The 15,275-nt window shown below is 37.0% G+C and overlaps 2 protein-coding genes and 1 non-coding gene across 3 annotated transcripts; 1 reads left to right on the top strand and 2 right to left on the bottom strand.

Moving 5' to 3' along the window:
* Positions 1 to 1,033: 1,033 nt before the first annotated feature.
* Positions 1,034 to 3,106, bottom strand: LOC145104037 (uncharacterized). Its single transcript, XM_079041320.1, has one exon. The coding sequence runs from the start codon at positions 2,991 to 2,993 to the stop codon at positions 1,152 to 1,154; it is 1,842 nt and encodes a 613-aa protein (XP_078897446.1). The 5' UTR covers positions 2,994 to 3,106; the 3' UTR covers positions 1,034 to 1,151.
* Positions 3,107 to 3,570: 464 nt separating this feature from the next.
* Positions 3,571 to 3,672, top strand: LOC145110053 (U6 spliceosomal RNA). The gene has a single exon (XR_013709439.1). It is a non-coding gene; the product is annotated as a U6 spliceosomal RNA (small nuclear RNA).
* A 4,847-nt stretch (positions 3,673 to 8,519) lies between these two features.
* On the bottom strand, positions 8,520 to 11,502 carry LOC145104036 (zinc finger CCCH domain-containing protein 17-like). The gene is made up of 3 exons (XM_079041319.1): positions 11,033 to 11,502; positions 10,461 to 10,571; positions 8,520 to 10,339 (listed from the first exon to the last, which is right to left on the bottom strand). Exons 1-3 carry the CDS (start codon positions 11,201 to 11,203, stop codon positions 8,768 to 8,770), a joined length of 1,854 nt encoding a protein of 617 aa, XP_078897445.1. The 5' UTR covers positions 11,204 to 11,502; the 3' UTR covers positions 8,520 to 8,767.
* Positions 11,503 to 15,275: the final 3,773 nt, after the last annotated feature.

The following is a 15,275-nucleotide window of genomic DNA, read 5'->3' as shown; positions in this document are numbered from 1 at the left end:
GATGTCATCAAGTGGATTAACATATCCTACATTCCAACAAGATAAAAAGTTGTAGAAAATCTTCAACTATGGTGTGTGGGGTACATCATATCTTGACAAACAAACATAAAGAGGGAGATGGAACTGATATCGTCAATCAAGTAATCATCTAGTAATAGGTCAATCCAATCCATCTGATGGAAACTGGTTCAAGTCTTTAGTTTTACAAATTAGCTACAAATGCATGTAACAAAACGTAGCTACAATAGATTCAACAATTTAGATGCACAAATTGTTGACCAAAATCTTAGCGATATTAGGGTTCTCTTTCCTTTAAGCTTTTTCAAACAAAATAGAGTAATCAAGAAGATTAGCAACATTACCAGTGAATTAGGACAGTTCCAAAATCGTCTTGTTGGGTTGTCATGTTTTTAGGTCTCACATTGTTTAGATGGATAAGGGCAGAAATGTGTAGGGTTGTCCCCTGTAGGTGAGGTTCTTGCTACGATTGGAAGGTATGTGTTCGTCTTGTTCATCATGGATCGACCATTCAATGAAGATGACATTGTCGAAAAAGAAAGAAATTCAATTGTAAGGTTTTGGAAAGGAGGCTCGGTATGCATAAAAAGGGAAAGAAGTAATGGCAATGATCTAAATGAAAGCTTCAAGTTTCTACATTAATAAATATATTGACACGTTGGCATGTATGTGGACAAGTGTAGTCCATGTCATTTAAACACGTCAATCTTGCAACCGATAAACGGATAGAATATGAGCTTGTGCCCTTATTTAAAGAGTCAAATTATAGTTTAGGCACTTATAATGCACAAAAATAATAGTATAGACCTTTTAAATGGTTTGTGAAAGTTGATTGAATTTTAATGACATTAACATTTTCTTATCTACACTCCCATCGTTTCAAAATCCCACCTACAAAAATTTCAGAATCAGTATTTCCCCCACCCCGCAAATTTTCTCCTAACCTATCTCTTTCATCAGGGAATTGGATGATTGCCTCTTTGAAATCATACTACGTACCCCATGCATCTTCAAATATTTAAAATATAATCTTTTCGACAAAAAGAACCCACATCATATGAATTTACAAGTTTACTTGCATAAAATACAAATCATTATATCAGGATTTTTTTAATTTCCTAAACGTTGGCAATTTAGTTTGGATCAAAGCTCTCTTCCAACCACTTAACTTGAATACGCACACCAGCATCCCTAAGAGCATGCAAAGAAGATCTATAAAGCCTTGAATCCAAACCTGTTCCTTCAGCTTTCATATCCTGCAAAAGCTTCACCAATTCATCCACCCTACTCATTTTCGAAAACACCCCTACCATAATCCCACCCATAGCCCTATCAATCCCACCACCATTAAGCCTATACTCATTGTAATACTTCATACACGTGTCAAACTCTCTTGCCTTACTATAAGCACTTATGACACTTGTATAACTTACCTTATCAGCCACAAGTCTCCTTCTTTTCATCTCCTTCCATATCTTCTCAACTTGCCTCAAGTTCAACACTTTCCCATGCATGTCAAGGAGAGAATTGTAAATCCACACGTTGAGTTCCACCCCACGTGCTTTCATGCGAGCTAACAGCCGCATGGCGTCTCGAATCCTGTTTTGTTTCCCATACATTGCAATCATGCTAGAATACGCCACAACACATTTATCGAACCCTTTGTTGTCCATTTCCCAAAACACCTCTTCTGCTTTTTCATAAAGCCCGATACGACAGTAAACGTTTAGGATAGAAGCATACGTCACTTGTCCAGCGTGGCAACCTTCTGCGGTCAACTCTTCGTAGACCTTTACTGCTGAAGTCAACCCTCTTTTCTTTGAGAACCCGTTTACGATAGCACAAAAGATACAATCTGAAACTTTAATGTTTGCTTTTTTCATTGAAGAAACAACGTCGAGTGTCTTTTCGAGTGACCCGAGTTCGATGTACATCAAAACGAGCTTTAAAAAGACTGCTGGGTCTCTTAACATGTTCTTCCCTTCGGCTTCTTTCGTAAGGTCTTCTACCATTTTCACTTCTTGAATGGCTACAAATGAACTGATTAATGTTGAGTAAAAAGGAGGGTCTTCTTGGAACCCTTTCTTGATCATGTCCCGAAAGTAATCTAGGGCTTGAAATGGTTTGCCTGATTTTGCTAAAGATTCGATTAAAATCCTGTAGATTTGTGAGCAAAAAGGTGTCCATTCGAGATTGCTTGATTCGAATTCTTTAAACAAGGAAATGACTTTATCGTTCTTTCCCATTTTCAGATAAGCTTCCATGGTGCGTCCGTAACATTCCCCGTCTAATTGCATACCAAAAGATTTCATAATATCGTACACGTTGACTGCACTACTATACATATGAAGCTTGTTATAGCTTCGCATGGCAGCATTAAAACTTAAAATGGCAACTTCTTTTTCAAATTTTAGAATATGAAGCAAATGATTAGCAAGTTTAAATCTCTTGGCTCGAATGCAACTACTGATTAATCTACAACAGGATGAAGCACTTGGGTAGACCTTGAATTTCCCAAAATCATCGGAAATTGACCAAATTGAATTCCAATTCTTCAAACGCAGCGAGTACCTGATTAGATTATGCAATGTCGATCTCGTGGGTGTAAAATCTGGTGTTCTTTTGGCCTTCTGGTAACTCTCGAACCCCATTTCTTCAGTTTTTGGATCCTTCAACAGTTTGCATATCAATTGATTGAGATTCTCCTGATGGGGTACGGATGAATCTCCAAGATTTTCAACTTCCATGTCCAATTCGATGAGGGAAGAATCGGTGGACTCCTCATCGTCTAGTATTGGTGGTGGACAACTTGTGGATGAATTGAGGATCAAGATTCTTGAAGAAGATGAGAAAGGGGGAGAAATGAAGAGAAGAATCGGGGAGTTTTTGGATGGATTGAAGGTGAGGTTTTTGTGGGTTCTTTTGATGCAATGAATGTAAGCTAAGGACCACTCTGAAGAAGTGGAAATGGCCATTGTTGATGAAGATAAGGCATGGAATGAATGGGGGAAGAACTGAGAAGTGAATTTCAGAGAGGGAAGCAGACATGATATGTTTGGATGATTTTGGGGGTGTGATTTTGTGAGTTGTATTCATGTGAGCCACACATATGTTATTTGTGTGAATATTGGCCGTGTGGATAATATCTTTTTTTTTTTTAAAGCAAGGCGACAATTAGAAATGAAAAATATAAGGGATAATGACTCAGGTAATTAGGTTTTTTTTTTTTTGTGTATTAGACCAATATGGTTGTTATTACCGTTTAGAAATAGTCTTTTTTACCGATTTCTTCATGTTTACCGGTAAAAAAGACTATTTCTAAACGCTAATAACAACCATATTTGTATAATACGCACAAAAAAAACCTTAGTGACCTAATACGGATAAACTGGAAACCTAATTACCCTCCTAAGTCATTAATCTTAATTTTAAGACATTGAGAATATATGACCATCAACAGTAAACTAGTTCGTTTAGAACTCTCGTCGTCCCATATCGACCAGAAGAAGAACATGCTACTCCTCTATATGGCGAAGCTCTTCATCTATAGTCGTCCCTTTGGGGACATCCGATAAAATTGGAACGATACAGAGAAGATTAGCATGGCCCCTGCGCAAGATGACACGCACAAATCAAGAAATGGTCCAATTTTTTTTAAACCCTTCCTCGTCTTCTCTTAAACCCTAATTCCCTTTTCAAATGCTACTAGAGTTCAATTGTAATTATTACGTTTCAGTAGATGAACTACTGAAGTCATGATCAGACAACATGTGGATTCCATGGTCAGGTTAATCTTCTTGTTGATGTCTTCAACCGTTTGTGGCAAGTAAGGGTGATCTTTCTTTCTATAAAGTCTCCTTTAAGTTTTTTACTTTTCCTGTCATTAAGTTTCATGCTTTATAAACTTCCGTTTATGTGTTGTATATAGTCTGTATGTGTTTGTTTATCTGTATGTCATTAAGTTTCATGCTTTATAAACTTCCGTTTATGTGTTGTATATAGTCTGTATGTGTTTGTTTATCTGTTGATTTTTATTCATTTTGCAACTTCAGTTTCTTAGTTCATGTTGTGGTTTTGCTGTTTATAAAATAATTGATAATAGGCATCCTTTGCAAGTCCCTGTTGGTTTTACATTTCCATTCGTTATCAAATGTAGACATTGATGGGATGTATCAAAGTGAGATTGTTTTTGTACATATGGATGTGTTCATGTAAACATTTAAATGACAAAAAAGAAGTTATTGATAAAATGTTGCATATTTATGTAATGAAGATCATCAATCATATGAGTTTTTGGACTTGGAAATTTTGGAAGGGTTGTGTGATAAGTTTAAATGGAAGCAACTATTTTCAGTCAAACAAGTCAGTCACATTGATTAGTAAACTTGTTTTCTAAATAATTAGGGTTAGTCAAACAAGTCAGTCACATTGATTAGTAAACTTGTTTTCTAAATAATTAGGGTTAATGACTTAGGAGGGTAATTAGGTTTCCAGTTTGTCCGTATTAGGTCACTAAGGTTTCTTTGTGCGTGTTAGACCAATAAGGTTGTTATTACTGTTTAGAAATAGTCATTTTTACCGGTTAAACAGGAAGCAACCGGTAAAAATGACTATTTCTAAACAGTAATAACAACCATATTGGTCTAATACGCACAAAAAAACTTTAGTGACCTAATACAGACAAACTAAAAACCTAATTACCCTCCTAAGTCGTTATCCCAAAATATAATTATGATAACATGATAACCATAAAAATTAACTTGAACATTCAGTTGATAAAGATTAGAAGACAAACTTAATTCATTAAAGAGCTGTTAGGTAGGATGTTTGGTAGGTTCTGAATCTGAATTTTTAAGAGGTTTGAATTTTTAAGACATGAGGTTTGGTTGGAACCTTTGAATTGTTATACTGAATTAAATTGACCATTTTACGCTTATGTGTTGTTTTCATTGCATTCAATGTTTTTGTTTAAAGACAAAACTGTAAAAGTGGTCCCTATGGTATTCAGAAATCTTTGGATAGGGTCCAAAAAGTTTTCAACTTGCATGGATGGTCCAAAATCAAGAATTTTTTTTGGTTTTGGTCCTGAAAAAGTTGAAAGGACTATTTTGCCCTTAATATTACTTTTTACATTTTTTTTATTTGTTTTAGTATTTAAATAATTATAGAAAAAATAGAAAATAAAATAAACCCCACAACCTCTCTCTCTCTCTCTCTCTCTCTCTATATATATATATATATATATATATATATATATATATATATATATCAATCGACAATCCTTAAATGACACCACCACTGATGGTGACCCTCACCCCCAATTTATCGTCCATAGTGGAGATGGATCTCTGGTTGATACTGTGGATATGGATCGAGGGTAGTGAAGGAAGGCATGAAGGCTAACGATCATCCTTGATCCACACGAAGCATTCCTAACCCTAGCTCCTTCTCCATTTACACAATCACCGACCACTCTCTGAACCACCCTAATTGTTGCGGCAACATTGACGTGTGACCTCCCTAGAAGTCCAAGAAACGCAACCATTGTTGTCTTTGTCCCAAGAGTGCCTACTATCTGTAAGTATGACTCAATTGCTGATACCCAAACACCCTATGGAATCCCCTTATTAACCACCATGCCCTTTAGCTCCTTCTCTACTTCCTTCTCTGTATCTTCCTAACCCTAACCAAGTCTTCATTGCTAAGGTGGTAAAGGAAGGCATGGAGGCTAACGATCAGATACACATGAAGCATTTATAAGCTCTACCACTGTTAAAATCTTACATGGGCCTTATTTATCGATGATTCTTGCAACCATAACCAACTAAGCCGATTCAGAGGCCTCTTAACCTTAACAAAAATTTCCTCTGCCTCCAATTCAAGTGCTCTGACATCGATTGAAGCTCTGGTAAACTCTAGATCATTGGTCATTTGTTTATTTGATCTACACCCCTTCTCCTTACTCTGCCCTTTCATTTATGTTTCAATTTCATTTTCCCCACCTAGGATTTGTTCAGAAATTGATGATTCCTCCCTGGAATCACCTATTACTGTGTTATCTTGAGTTGAAAACATTGATAGTCTGTTGATGTTTTTGTAAGGAATGGAGCAGGTCTTGATTGGTGATTCCTGAGAATTGGTAAAGCCCCGTGAATTTAATGATATGTTATTTAGAGATTCAGCCTTGGTGGTGAATTTAAAGGGGTGTTATAGGAAGAATTGTGGGTAAACCCAAATTTGTCTTTGAAATGGACAGGAGGTGATAATCGGTGGTGGTTGTGGTGTTGCCGGAAAAATGGAGGTGCGATGAATTGTAACATCCCGAAATTCAGGTACAGCTATTTAACCCTTCTCTTTTGTCAAGTTGTCAAGGTTAGCCCATTGAGTGGAAATTGTAGCAAATGAGTATGTTGGGCGTACTCAAGAGTACGTTGCGCGTACTCATGCGCTTGAAATGGACGCGGACCCTTTAAGGTACGTTGGGCGTACCAAAGTTACGATGGGCGTAACTGGTCCAGATGCAAACCCTAAATGAGACTTGTGCACTATATAAGGAATGATATGGCCTTATCCTCAGCCACCATTTCAAAGAGAGAAACCCTAAGAGAGCATTTCCTTCGTCCTAAAGCTAGTGTGTGTGAGTTCTTGAGCTAGAAAGTGCCTTTGTGTGTTAGTGAAGAAGAAGAGGAGGTTCTTGTGGAGGCTAGAAGTTGAAGTGCAAGTTTGGATCTGAGTTCTTCAGAGGGAGGAGCTTCATTTAGAGGTAAAAAGCTCAGAACTTTCCTCTTTATTTTGGTTTGGTGTTTCATGGTCCATTTCTAGGGTTAAAGTCCCAAAGGTGGAGACTTTATGAGCATAAGGGACTCCATGGACCTAGATCTGTCCCATTTCAGTGATATATGTGTTGTAGATCCATAAAAATCCCAACTTGGTCGTCATTAGGGAGTCATGTTTGAGTTATGAGCTTTAAAGTGTTGGAAGTGGAATGATTTGGGTGTTGGTGACTCTTACAGCCATGCAAAGGCTTAAAGTCACCAACTTTATGGATTAAGAGGCTAAGGGGTAGTCAGATCTGGGAGTTGGACGTGTGTCTTAACTGTTTAAGACCCCAAAAGCTAAGGAGTCTGAAACTGGGAGTTACGTTGGGCGTAATCCCAGTACGCGCGGCGTAAGGGGTCGCGCACCCCGTTTCTGTGAGGTCGCCGGGTACGCCCAGCGTACAGGTTCGGTACGCGCAGCGTAACCCGGAGAGTTGACTTTTGTTGACTTTTAGGGTTTGGTCAACATTTGGGTCTTTGAGCCATGAGAGGGGTAAAATGTTCTTTTACCCTTCTGAGAGTGCTAAGAGAGGGAACAGTCTAGCCTTGAGAGTTGTATTGATTAGAGTGCTTATTCTATGTGATTAGGCGGAGGCTAGAGCAGAATTTACCGAGTTCGAGATTACCGAGTTACCCGAGGTGAGTCTTCTCACTATACTGTACCTGGAAGGGTACTTATGTGTGACCGGAAGGTCTTGTATGCTATGAGATGTACGTGTTATATGTGGTTATGTGATATGTATGTGCTATGTATGTTAAGTATGGTATGGACCGGAAGGTCAAGATGATATGGACCGGAAGGTCAAGATGATATGGACCGAAAGGTCGATACGGGTAGGACCGGAAGGTCTACCGGGATTTGGGACGGAAGTCCCTGAGACACATGGATCGGAAGATCCTACAGAGTTATGGCCTGGAAAGGCGTATGTGTGGTATGTGGTATTTTGGGGAACTCACTAAGCATTTATGCTTACAGTTGTTATGATATGTGTTTCAGGTACTAGCGAGGATCGCGGGAAGGCGCCGGCATGATTCGTACACACTTACGGAGTTTATGTTATTGAGATTCTGGGACATGTTTTGTTATGACACAGTGAATACATTATGTTTTATGATTATCGTGTAATTGAAAGTATGATTTAAAAATGAAAAATTATTTTGAAAAATTACGTCGTTACATGAATGGAGATGATGAGAGATGGGGTTGGGACCAAATCCGATTGGGAGACACACACACACACACACACACACACACACAGAGAGAGAGAGAGAGAGAGAGAGAGAGAGAGAGAGAGAGAGAGAGCATTTTTTATTTTCAATTCAAGTATAAAAATAAATATGGAAAAATACAAAAAAGAAATTAGAAGGGCAAAACGGTCATTACAAGTGCTTTATGGACCAAATTCCAAGGAAATTCATGATTTTGGGACTAAAACCAAAAGAAATTCTTGATTTTGGACCATCCATGCAAGTTGAAAACTTTTTGGACCCTATCCAAAGATTTTTGAATACCATAGGGACCAATTTTGCAGTTTTGTCTTGTTTAAACGTTACGCCCATCAATTTAAAAAGAAACAACCCTAAATATAGTCTGCTTCACAAAAAGAATATTATCAATTTAACCATTCCATTCCTGTATTTTCCACGAATAACCAAATTATGAAATGAAATGATTACAGAATATTAGAACTAAAGTTGATCTAATTTAGTAGTATAAAAAAACCTACAACAAAGAACCTCAACAATTTAAGATGCCACAACTATAGTTCGATCAAAGATGTTGGCCAAAAAGCCACAACTTATAATCCTTCAAATAGTACAAATCAAAATCTATAACAATACAAGAAAAGAAAAAAACAAGAGTCTTTATACGTATCCCTTCTTCCACAAACTACAATCAAATCCATTCCAACCAAAACAAACCTCAAAACTCAGTTATTTTCCACAAGTTCTTTCTCTTCATACTCTTCATCAACAAATTCACCTTCATCCAAGTTATAATCTTCTTCACCATCAATCTGATCATACTCATAATCTCCATCTCCATGATCATCATAACCTTCAAGCTCCTCCTCAAGCAATGCATCTTCATCCACCATCCCACTTTCATTCACTTCATCATTTTCATACGATTTCCCATCTTCTGTTTGCTTTTCTGCTTCAAAATCATTCAAAACAATGTGTTCTTCTTCTTTTACAATCTCTCTTTCTTTTTGATTCTTTTCTTCAACGATCACAGAAGAAATTCGGTTATCACTATCAGTCCCTCTTTTTCGCTTCAAAATCTCACTAAGAGGCTTTGGTCCTTCAAATGACAAATTATCCTCCACTTTTGGGTACTTCCTTTTTCCCAAAATTTCTCCATCTTCAAGAACTTCACTTGTTCTTCCACTTTTTAACTCTGATAATCTTTTTGGTCCAGCAAACTTTGTATCATTATCACCATTGTTATCCTTCATCCTGTCCCTAACCCTAGAGTTAAGAGACAAAGGTCTTCCAGGTGAGTATCTTGATTGATGCCTTCTTCCAATGTCAATTTCCCTTTCTACCCTCAAACTGTTTTCATTACTCGGAGACACCGACCTTCCCGGAATCTTAATTCTTCCTCTCAGCCGGCTACTCAGAGCACCACCCTGTTCTGGGCGGCGGTTGTGGTTGTGGTGGTGGTGGTCATGGTGGTGGCTATCCCTCCTTGGCCTCCGGTCAAGGGTATTTTCGGAAACCCTTCGTTGCTTTGATATACGGTGGCGCAAATCTAAGTGATCAGGACTATCACTTCTAGGATACGGTCTTCTTTCTTGATGAGCGGACCCCACCAACATCCTTCCGGAAGATTCTCTACTCTCATCCCATGCAAACTGTCCTTCACGTTCATTATAATGGTCATAATCACGATGATCATGGTCAACATCATAATCTTGACCTCTTGATCTTACAAATTCATCATTTTCACGATAATATTCAGAATCTTCAACCTGATTGTCCACAAGAACATCAAAACCAGGGGAAGGATCTCTAGAATATTCATCAGCATCTTTCACATTCAAAACTCTCTCGTTTTCTGATACATGGTAACCATGGTTAACACTAGGGTTAGGGTTAGTAGGCGGTGTTTCACCCATGACAGGTGGTGGAACAAAACGTTCTCTTTTATTACCACCATTTCTGGCGGGAGGTGGTGGTTGTCTGCCTTTGAATTCCACCGGCTTTTGGGCGGTTTCCGGTGGTGTAAACTTCTGGTCCTGAATGGACATCTTAGGAGGCTCGGTGACTGGGTTAGCTGAGGGTTGTGTGGGTTTGTTATTGACTGAATTTGGTGGTCCGTGTAAGAAAGGGCATAAATGTCCTTTCAAGCAGAAACCTTTCTGGAAGAAGATACAGGCAACTCCTTGTTTGGGTGTAGGATAAGGAGCAGGATGTGGTGTTAGTGTAGGTACAGAAGGTGGTGGTGCCACTGCCATGGGAGTTGAAACATCAGCAGCTCCCAATAATCCATCAAGAGGCTGAAATGAATGAATTGTGATTAAGTATTTACAATAATAATAATAATAATAAAGTTATATGATTATATTAGTATTGATGATTATATTAGTATTGATGAAGAAAAAGAACGAAGATACTTACAGGATGACGAAAAGCACATTTTGGATTTAAGCAGTTTCCGTTTAACCAATACCAGCAATCCCTGGGGTTGACTCTTGCAATGTCACTATGGCGATACTCACACTCACTTCCCTGTAGAAAGAAAATACATATCACACTATCAACAGATGATAACAATGTACTGATTACTGATTTACTGATTACTGAATGAAACAAGCAAGCATCAAACACGTCCTTCTTCTAAATGGGTTGTTATTTGTTAACGACTATCAATTGATGTGACAAATGTTTTTAGTTTGTACGAAAAGGTATGAACTTGCTGAAAGGTAGATAGTGATCAATCGTCATCCCATCGCAACTTCAAAGAGAAGACTCAAAACTTTGATTAGCTCGAAATCAAGATCCAACGCTAAAAAAAGAAGAATAAAATTCGAACCAGATAACGATAATTTCAAGATCCACAAATTAGCATACCGAGTTACAATATAAATAAATAAATAAATAAATAAAGAAGATCTAATCCGATAGATGGAGCAAACAAAACCTCACAATTTAGCTAGCAATGATGTGAATTGAAAAAACAATAAAAATACCTTTTTGCAGGTTAAGGGAGATGCAAGGAAGTAAACGCAATCGGTGTTTCTTTTCAAGAACTCGTCTTCCTCTGGTGAAGTTGTCGGAGCTGCCGATGATGATGACGATGACGGGGGAGCCAATTGAGGAGCTTGGTGTTGTTGTTGTTGATGAGTAGTAGCGCCAACCATGGTTGGGGTTCTAATTGAAATTCAAATAAAAGAGAGGGGATCTTGGGTAATTTGAATAATTGGATCTAGGGTTTGCCAAGGCAGCGAGCTCAATCCACTATTGCAGATATGGTTGTAACAAGAGTGGATCTAATCTTCCATCTGCAAAGAGAAACGGAAGGTTGAAGAGAGAGGAATGAAACCCTGAAAAGAGAAAGAAGAAACAGAGCTCAAGGATTTTAAGGCGATGAGGAAGGGAGAGTCTTGCTTCCTGCTCCTTTCCCTTCAATCTTCATTATATTTTTAGGGATGAGCTATTTGCTATTGGCTTAAGCCTTTGGTTAATCATCGAATTCCCTTGATTTTGTTAGAATTTATTATTTTTAGGGTAAAACATATATATTTATGTAATAAAGTTATCTTGTTTTACCAAATCTATCATCTATCTTGTTATAAAAATGTTATATTAAAAAATCATTCATAATATAAGTTTTTTAATCATTATTATTATTATTTTGAAAAAAAAGCTATAAAAAACAAGTTTTTTCACTTAAAAATTTTCAACAAAGCTTGAAATTTTACAAGTTCGTTACGTTGGCTTTTTCAAATATTATAGTGGATCTCATAGATTTTTAAACAGTGATTAAATAGCCAACTTATACAATAAATGATACAAGTGATTCTTATAGATAAGTTGATGAAAAACTCATTTATTGTGGAGATTTTTGAGTTTTTTAAATTGATAGATTATGGGTAGCATAAATCTATATAAGTTGCACTTAGGGAGGAGGGAGTCATTCCCTCCCAACCTACTGAACCCATTGTCACATCACTTTTTCTCTTTTGTTTTTCTTCATCTTTCCGAACCCACAACAAACGGAAATCATATCTTTTTGAACCCACTCAACCCACTCAATTAAAAAAAAATACAAAACAATCAAATGTAAAATCTTAATTAGCAATAGAGTTATCGGCGGTACCACTCCCGCTTCAACGAGTGGGTTGATTGATTTCACTAAGGGAGGAGGGAGTCGTTCCCTCCCAACCCACCGAACTCACTGCCACATCAATTTTTGTCTCTTCTTTTTCTTCATTTTTCCCAACCCACAATAGACGGAAATCCTATCTTTTTGAACCCACTCAATTAAAAAAAAATACAAAACAACTAAGGTACAAGTTTTAAAACACATGGTACAACAGAAAATAAGAAAGAGAAAGTAGAGAGAGATGATGAAGTGGGTTAGTGAAACCAATCAACTCACTCGTTGAAGGGGGGGTGGTACCGCCGATAACTCTATTGCTAATTAAGATTTTACATTTGATTGTTTTGTATTTTTTTTTAATTGAGTGGGTTCAAAAAGATAGGATTTCCGTGTGTTGTGGGTTCGGAAAGATGAAGAAAAATAAAAGAGAAAAATTGGTGTGGCAGTGGGTTCAGTGGGTTGGAAGGGAATGACTCCTTCCTCCCTAACCCACTTCATCATCTCTCTCTACTTTCTCTTTCTTATTTTCTCTTGTACGATGCGTTTTAAAACTTGTATCTTAATTGTTTTGTATTTTTTTTAATTGAGTGGGTTCAAAAAGATAGGATTTCCGTGTGTTATGGGTTCGGAAAGATGAAGAAAACTAAAAGAGAAAAAGTGATGTGGCAGTGGGTTCGGTGGGTTGGGAGGGAACGACTCCCTCCTCCTTTACAAGTTACAACTAAAAAATATATATATGATGCTACAGCTCACATCACAAGCCATGAACCTATATATCTAAGAAATTTTAATTATAGCATCTTATTTTGTTAAAATGTATATTTAAGCAATACATCGCCATTGGCATCTTATCAGTTTGCACACATTTCATATACCAATTTATGCTACTTTAACATTGATTCATACCATGAACGCATCTAATTAATAACTTCATTCTCAACTTCTTTTGAATCAAGTTTTTCCTACTAACATCGTTAAAATAAAATTGTTAAGTATGTGTTGTTGCTCTTGTTTTTATAAGATCCATTTTATTTAGGATTTATTCCATAACATAGAGTCATCTATCCCGATCGTATTCTCAATCTCAATCTCCCACCGATAATGAATAGAAGCATATCCCATTACCATACACCCATCCCCTTCGTCGCCTTCTCCCTTTTCTTCAAATCACCTCACATCTCCCCTACAACCACCTTCGGAAGTCAACAAAAAATGAAAAAAGTTTGTGTAAAAGTCAACTTTCGAAAACTAAAAAATCACAGTCAACATTGTTAACTAAAAAACACTTTGGGCACGTTTGTTGGCAGGAAATGAATGAAATTCGATAGAAAATTATTCTAGTTCCCTCGAATTCGGACGTTTGGTTGGACTTAGAGGGGGAAAATGATTCTTAAATGAAATAAATTTTCCACTATATGGAAGAAAGTAGATTATTTCCATAGTTGGATGGAAAACATTCATTCTCATTAAGGAAAGTGGTAGATTACAAAACTACCTATTTTACTTATCAGAAAACCAACACCCACCACTACTGCTACCAACCACCAACTGCCACTGCCACCACCACCTACCACCGTCGCCACCAGCCATTATTGTCACCACCGCCACCGGTCATTATTGCCACCATCACCGCCGTTACCACTACCATTATCGTCGCCGCCACCACCACTACCATCACCCAACATCTCTATTGTCGCCCGCCATCACCACCACTCTCACCACTGCCACAACCACTGTTACCGTCGCCACTGCCAAGATTTTACTATTTTATAACTTATATAATGTATCTTTACATATAAGTTAGAAAATACACTAAAACTAAGCAAAACATAAAAAATGATAATTTTGTTATTTTACATGGATTCCAATTCCATTTCCTACGAATCAAACATCATCTGGAATTAATTATAATTTCATTTCTTGTCAACCAAGTAGGATATGGAATTAGATTCAAATTTCTAATCAATTCCTTTTTCAATTTCAATTCCAACTTCTTTAGAAACATTTTGCGAACCAAACAGCACCTTAGGCCTCAACTATATCAATGATTAAGCCTTTATTCGTTTATTTGTTTCTTTGTGGCTAGAGAGTTAAAATGACATTGATAGATGACCGCATGGGCACCACACACACATGTGTGTGGTGCTGACTTAAAGTGTGTGTGGCGGCATAGAACACCACCCCCAAAGCACGCGTTTGGCTATGGGTGATGATAGTAACGGCTTTTTATGTCCTCTCTCTCTCAATTTTTTATTAATTTTAAGAGTGGTTTGGGTTAATAGTGATAGGTATTTTCTTAGGTAAATTGTGGCAAAATGGTGTTGAGGTGGTGCTTAGGTGACAGAACTTTTAGGATAATCGAGTGGTACCTATTCGCATAGCATCATCCTTTCATTTTGTAAGTATTGCTACTCCTCGTGTGATTTTTTCATTTCCAATTTCCAACATTCATCCGATGTATGATATGTGAAAAAACAAAGCTTTTAAAAAACAATATATTTTACATTGCCTCTCAGAGGGAATAAATCCAAGACTTCATGTAAACCAAAAATTCAAAAACTGTCTTTATAGTTGCCTTTCTTTTTCTTTTCAATTTATATATTGTAATTTATATATGATAGTACAATTCACTCACAAAAATTATCAAATCATAGAGATACATATACATTCACCAACTCACAGGGTATACGAAGCAATTAAAAGTAAATATAAAATTAGCCTTTACATATATTTCAATTGTTTTTGTAACTTAATGTTCATGCATAAAACTTTTTCCACCCATTACAAAACTTTTTGTCAATTATTCTCTAAAGAGGTATCACCACGCCTGTTGTCCTATGCTCCTTACTTTTTCAGTTCTGTTATATAAAGAGAAATACCCAAAAAAATCACACTTTTTTCAAAAGACTTTAACCTTTTAGTAACCTACTAATCTAACGGTAATATTTTGCCTTGTATCCAACTTCACGTTTTTAACATTTTCAACGTTTTTATCATTAAAAACTTGATTCAAGCCTCATTTGATTTAATGTCATAAAACCATTCCATAATCTTTTAATGACATTTCTTTACTGATTATCCCATCATTTACATTGAATACATACTTTCTT

Source organism: Lactuca virosa, chromosome 4 (assembly GCF_052849685.1).
Source record: "Lactuca virosa cultivar CGN04683 chromosome 4, Lactuca_virosa_CGN04683_v6, whole genome shotgun sequence".
Lineage (NCBI taxonomy): Eukaryota > Viridiplantae > Streptophyta > Magnoliopsida > Asterales > Asteraceae > Lactuca > Lactuca virosa.
Note: the sequence above shows the minus strand (reverse complement) of the source record. Positions and strands in the feature narration are given on the sequence as shown.

Excerpts from the sequence above, each read along its gene's own strand:
- LOC145104036 (XM_079041319.1), bottom strand. The coding sequence starts at position 11,203 with ATGGTTGGCGCTACTACTCATCAACAACAACAACACCAAGCTCCTCAA. Across the intron at positions 10,572-11,032 it reads CTCCCTTAACCTGCAAAAAG|GGAAGTGAGTGTGAGTATCG; the intron begins GTATTTTTATTG and ends TTCTTTCTACAG. Across the intron at positions 10,340-10,460 it reads AATGTGCTTTTCGTCATCCT|CCTCTTGATGGATTATTGGG; the intron begins GTAAGTATCTTC and ends CATTCATTTCAG.
- LOC145104037 (XM_079041320.1), bottom strand. The coding sequence starts at position 2,993 with ATGGCCATTTCCACTTCTTCAGAGTGGTCCTTAGCTTACATTCATTGC.